This window comes from Notothenia coriiceps, unplaced genomic scaffold, assembly GCF_000735185.1.
Source record: "Notothenia coriiceps isolate Sejong01 unplaced genomic scaffold, NC01 NC01_scaffold00036396, whole genome shotgun sequence".
Classification (NCBI taxonomy): domain Eukaryota; kingdom Metazoa; phylum Chordata; class Actinopteri; order Perciformes; family Nototheniidae; genus Notothenia; species Notothenia coriiceps.
The window spans coordinates 43,520-48,440 of NW_011369097.1; the positions used below are offsets into that span (position 1 = coordinate 43,520).

Consider the following 4,921-nt stretch of genomic DNA (forward strand, 5'->3'; position numbering starts at 1 on the left):
GGAATTCTGATGAGTTGCAGAGTAATTACATCGAGGTAACTAAAAGGGACTAGGATTCCATGCTAGGTGTCATCCAAAGACACCGGTGTAAGGATCTGCGATCAGGTTGAAGCTCTGGGAGGTCAGTGTTGTGCAGATGCTGAGTGACGACAGTGGATAGCGGGTCATTTCAATAAAAATGTAAAACTGTCTGCAAGCCCCGAACAAGAGCTGTTTATTAGAGGCTGGCACTTCAAGGCAAGCACATGGACACAGTTTGTTTGCGGGGTCTTAAATATTGTATTTAAGAAAGTAATAAATATTGATAAATCCATTTAGCGAAAATTAGGGATGGGTATCATTAGGATTTTATCGATACCGGTACCGGTACTGCTTATCGGTATCGGTATTTTTCAATACTTTTCAATAATTTGGTGTTAATAAACTAAAAAAAGACAAGGCGATGTGCCTGCAAGACTGCACCCAGGTAAAGAAAAGATATTACCCGTGCGCAGCAGCTATCCTGCCTGCGAGCCTTCGCTCAGGTCACCTTTACACTCGGCGCGGCTGAAGCCCGCTAGCACTATTAGCACTATTAGCACTAGCAGTATCGCTAGCACCGTTTAAGATTCAATGAGTGTCTCGTTTGCAAATGCTTCATTAAGTTGCTTGTGTTACCCCCTTTACAAGCAACTAATTGAGTACATAGATTGCACCTTGCACTATCGCCACTACATTTTTTAAAAGTGCATCCAGACCTTCGATTGCTTCGCTCTGTCCGCCATGCCTGCGGGAGTCTCACAACAATAATAAGAGCGCTGTTGAGAGAGATGAGGAGTGGCATTTACAGTGGCCAATCAGAGGGGTCTCAAACCGGATACATCACACGGGATGAGGGTTCCCAACCAACCAGAATGGTTTAAAGTTAAACTAAGGAAGTAGACGTAACAGATATACCGATAGCAGCACCGTTTGTACAGCGGCTTAACTGTATACCGATACCGTCCAATCAGGTACCGGTATTGACATAGTACCGGTTCTCGGTACCCATCCCTAGCGAAAATTAAGGCTGTTAAAAAGTATTAAACGGTATTACATTTTGTAGCTTGTTTTCAATAAGTATATCAATTGTCCAAAGAGGTTGTATTCTACTGTCTGCCTGAATGTAATCATTGCGTAGGTGTGTAGTGTGATTCTGTGTAGTTTATTTATGGCATCCCGTTGGATTTGACGTCATCTGAACAGGAAATCGCACGCTCACTGCTTGATAGCGCGCAAAGGTCAGTTTACGCCGGTTGTTAAACAACATGGTTATGGGGAAATGCAAGTCTGCGTCCAAATGGTTGGAAGATAAGGAGGGAGGACAATCAATACTGTATATAGTAAATGTGTAACCGGTTAAAACTCAAAGTGGCGATGAGGTCTTAAAATGTATGGAAAGGGTTTTTAAAAAAGGTCTTAAAAGGTCTTACATTTCACTAAAGGATTCCTGCATATACCCTGCCTGATGTATTATTTATTACATTACAGAAAACTTTACTCTAATAATAAACAAAGAACTCGTATAAGGAGAATAAAAAAATAATAATACACAGGTCTACTTTAAAATAAATAAAACATATAGCTGCACCATAAAAAGAGTTAACTGATTGAACATCGTTAGCTGTCTTCCTCTTCTGTGTTTTTCCTCCAATACGTAAAGGCTGCAGCACCTTTGACAACTTCTCTACCGGTAAGCCAGCATCGGTTGCTGTGAAAGCATATAAATCTAACAACCAGAATTAAATCCTGTGTTCCTCCGATATTTTTCTTTTCTTTGAAAAAGAAAGGCTCATCGAGCCCGGGGTCAGGTTATTCGCCTGCAAGAAAAGGCGTTGGCGCGGGACCGCAGCAGGATATGAGGTATATTTTAGTTGACCTAATTAAAACAGTTAATTTTTTTATTTATGTGTCACAGTATCACCTCAAAATACGAAACATAAGAAACATTTTCAACCGTGCAACAACATATAAATAGCCCTACAAATATTTGTATTTTATTTCCTTCTTATTTTTGTCTAAGTTCAATGGAGCCAGAGCAGAGGGCTTAAAAAGCCGCAGGTTGCAGACCCCTGGTCTATGTGATAGAGAACTGTAGCGGATACGACCGTTACCGTTCTCGTGTGGCTGCAGCCTCAGACCAGCCCGTCTGGCACCAACAACCATGCCATGTTCAAAGTCACTTAAATCTCCTTTCTTCCCCGTTCTGATGCTCTGTTCACCAGGTCGTCTTGACCAGATTAGATATTTGCATTGACAAGCAGTTGAACAGGTGTACCTAATAAAGTGACCAGGGAGTTTGTGTATATATATACATATATGTATTTATTTATAGCTCTCTCTAGCTCTCTGTTTCTGTCTCTAGCTATTCAATATTTGTTTAAAGTAGACATGTTATTGTAGTATGAGAGCTGGCCACCGGTGGCAGCACTGATCTTTATTGCTATAGATGAGTCAGTCTTTTTTGTTGCTTTGAATTCACTAAAAGTAATCTTTCCCCCCCTCTGTATATTTTGGGGTCAGTAAGGATATTACCTGCCCTCCGGCACATTTTAACTTTTATTATTGTTTTTGAGCTACTGTGACTAAGATGTTTGATTATGAAGGTCCTGGATCATGACAATGTTTGCTTACCAATACTATCACTGTTGTAGTGCAATAGAGATCTGTTTATTGGGAAATAAAGAAAGTCAGTTCATTTGTTGCCCTATTCTTGGAGCATCTAACACTCACACACTGTATCCTGTGGTCTCGCTGCAGTCCTGGATATGGCTCGTCATGTGCCTCTCTATCGGGCGCTGCTGGAGCTGCTGAGGGCCACCTCCACCTGCACCACCCTGGTCCCTCTGCTGCTGCCTCTCTCAGGAGACCCCGGGCAGGACGAGGAGGACGAGGATGAAGAGCACTCAGAGGGACAGATCTCTGTAGGGATGCTGCTGGCCAAGATGAAGACATGCGTGGACACATACACCAATCGTCTCAGGTGAGATGGTCAAAATACACACAGCACACAGGTCTATACCTACACATACTTTTAAGTATTTTATATTTTGGGCGAAATATACTACTATGATTTAGCCATTACCCCAACTCTCCAGGCAAACAGGCTCTTCTATTATTAACCTTTTCCTCCAATTCTCTCCATGGGTATATGAATTTACCCTGAGTCATGGAGGACACAATCAGATTTAGAAACTCCGCTGCTTTTGGCAGTGGTCAGGAAAAGTGCAGAAGCGTTTTGTGTGTTCCTATAACTGCAGGAAAAGTCGTTAGTCCCACCATAAAAATTCAATTTTCTGGGGAAAAAACATTGCCTGATCTTTGCATAAAGAGCTGTATCTTAAACACATCCCTAACATAAGAGATGGGACCACATCATCTCCAGCACACAAAGCTCATGTAAGCTTGGTTTATACGTATTGAACCAAGTTTACATGCATATACTCTGCATAAATACATACCAATAGTGCCTGAGTATGAATGTCTCCATTCCTCATAAGTCAGAGAGACAGCAGAGAATGACGAAGCTGTCCTAGGGTCCATTTTACATCTCTGTATACAACTTGTATATGATTAGCTGTTTTTAGCTTCAAGTCATACGTTATCTTAGTTGTGTCAAAATAATGAAATCTGCCTCATTCAAAAGACTACTTCTATAAACAGGCTAAAGAATGGCTAGTAAATGATATATAGACAACAGGCCTTTATATTTTCAAAGATAAGGATCCAAGTAACAGGAAAAAGAACACTTCCCTAATATTTGGGATAATATAGTATATTTTCTGGTAAATCAACACAATTATGTTTTTTTTCCATTTAATTAATTAAATACCTGACAAATAATCACCATTCTGGTTTTCCCTGCATATATATCAGTGACCGATTTGATTATGTAAAATTGTATCTTCAGGTACAGTCTGTGATGTTTACCCACGGTAGCAACTGTACATATAACGAGTCAAAGAGGAGAAACATTTCTCATATCAGTGAACCTAAAAACTCACTATTATACCAAAACATGTGTATAAAATCTGTCTTTTGAAATCTTAAGGAAAAACGACCAATTATCAAACAGCAGCCAATGTGTGTGTGTGTGTGTGTGTGTGTGTGTGTGTGTGTGTGTGTGTGTGTGTGTGTGTGTGTGTGTGTGTGTGTGTGTGTGTGTGTGTGTGTGTGTGTGTGTGTGTGTGTGTGTGTGTGTGTGTGTGTGTGTGTGTGTGTGTGTGTTTTTCCAGGTCAAAGAAAGATAAGGGTAAAGGTGTGGTGAAGACGGACACCTCAGACCCGGAGCCCGAGGGTCTTACTCTGCTGGTGCCTGACATCCAGAGGACCGCTGAGATTGTGTATGCTGCCACCACTAGCCTGCGGCAGGCCAACCAAGGTACACAGAAAACACACTCATGGGGATTTAATTGATTTTCATGATTCAAAGTTAGATTTAAATCACAGTCTGCAAACACTTCAGTAACATATTTACATCCATACATTTAACCTGAGGCCAAAACAAACCCAGATGTGTTTTATGTTTGGGACTTTAAATCATTTCCCAGATCGCTCCTATCTCCATCTTTCTATTTGTGTCTCTCTTACTCATCTGTAGTCTGTGTCCTGTCCTCTGGTGCAAGGACACCAACATAATGTATCTAACCAAAATGTCTGAAGATTTAATTACATTTTTATCAAGGATGCTTTTCGGCTGTTTTTTTTGTTTTTTTTAAAAGCTCGACTTGACCAAATACTCTCAAAGGTCAAACCCACCCTAATGTGGCTCTAAGGTATACATCAGTGGAGCAACACACTCTGCTAAGCAGAGCACAAAACAGATGTACCCCCCCACACGCCCATTACAGAGGGTTAGATCTACGTTAACAGCCATCATGCTGATCACTTAGGGGAGGGGGGG

The 4,921-nt window shown here is 41.1% G+C and overlaps 1 protein-coding gene across 1 annotated transcript; it reads left to right on the forward strand.

Annotated features, from left to right (window-relative positions):
* The first annotated feature begins 2,776 nt into the window (after nucleotides 1-2,776).
* On the forward strand, nucleotides 2,777-4,875 carry LOC104963633 (baculoviral IAP repeat-containing protein 6-like). Its single transcript, XM_010792244.1, has 2 exons — nucleotides 2,777-3,001; nucleotides 4,254-4,875. The coding sequence occupies exons 1-2, from the start codon at nucleotides 2,787-2,789 to the stop codon at nucleotides 4,432-4,434; spliced, it is 396 nt and encodes a 131-aa protein (XP_010790546.1). The 5' UTR covers nucleotides 2,777-2,786; the 3' UTR covers nucleotides 4,435-4,875.
* Nucleotides 4,876-4,921: the final 46 nt, after the last annotated feature.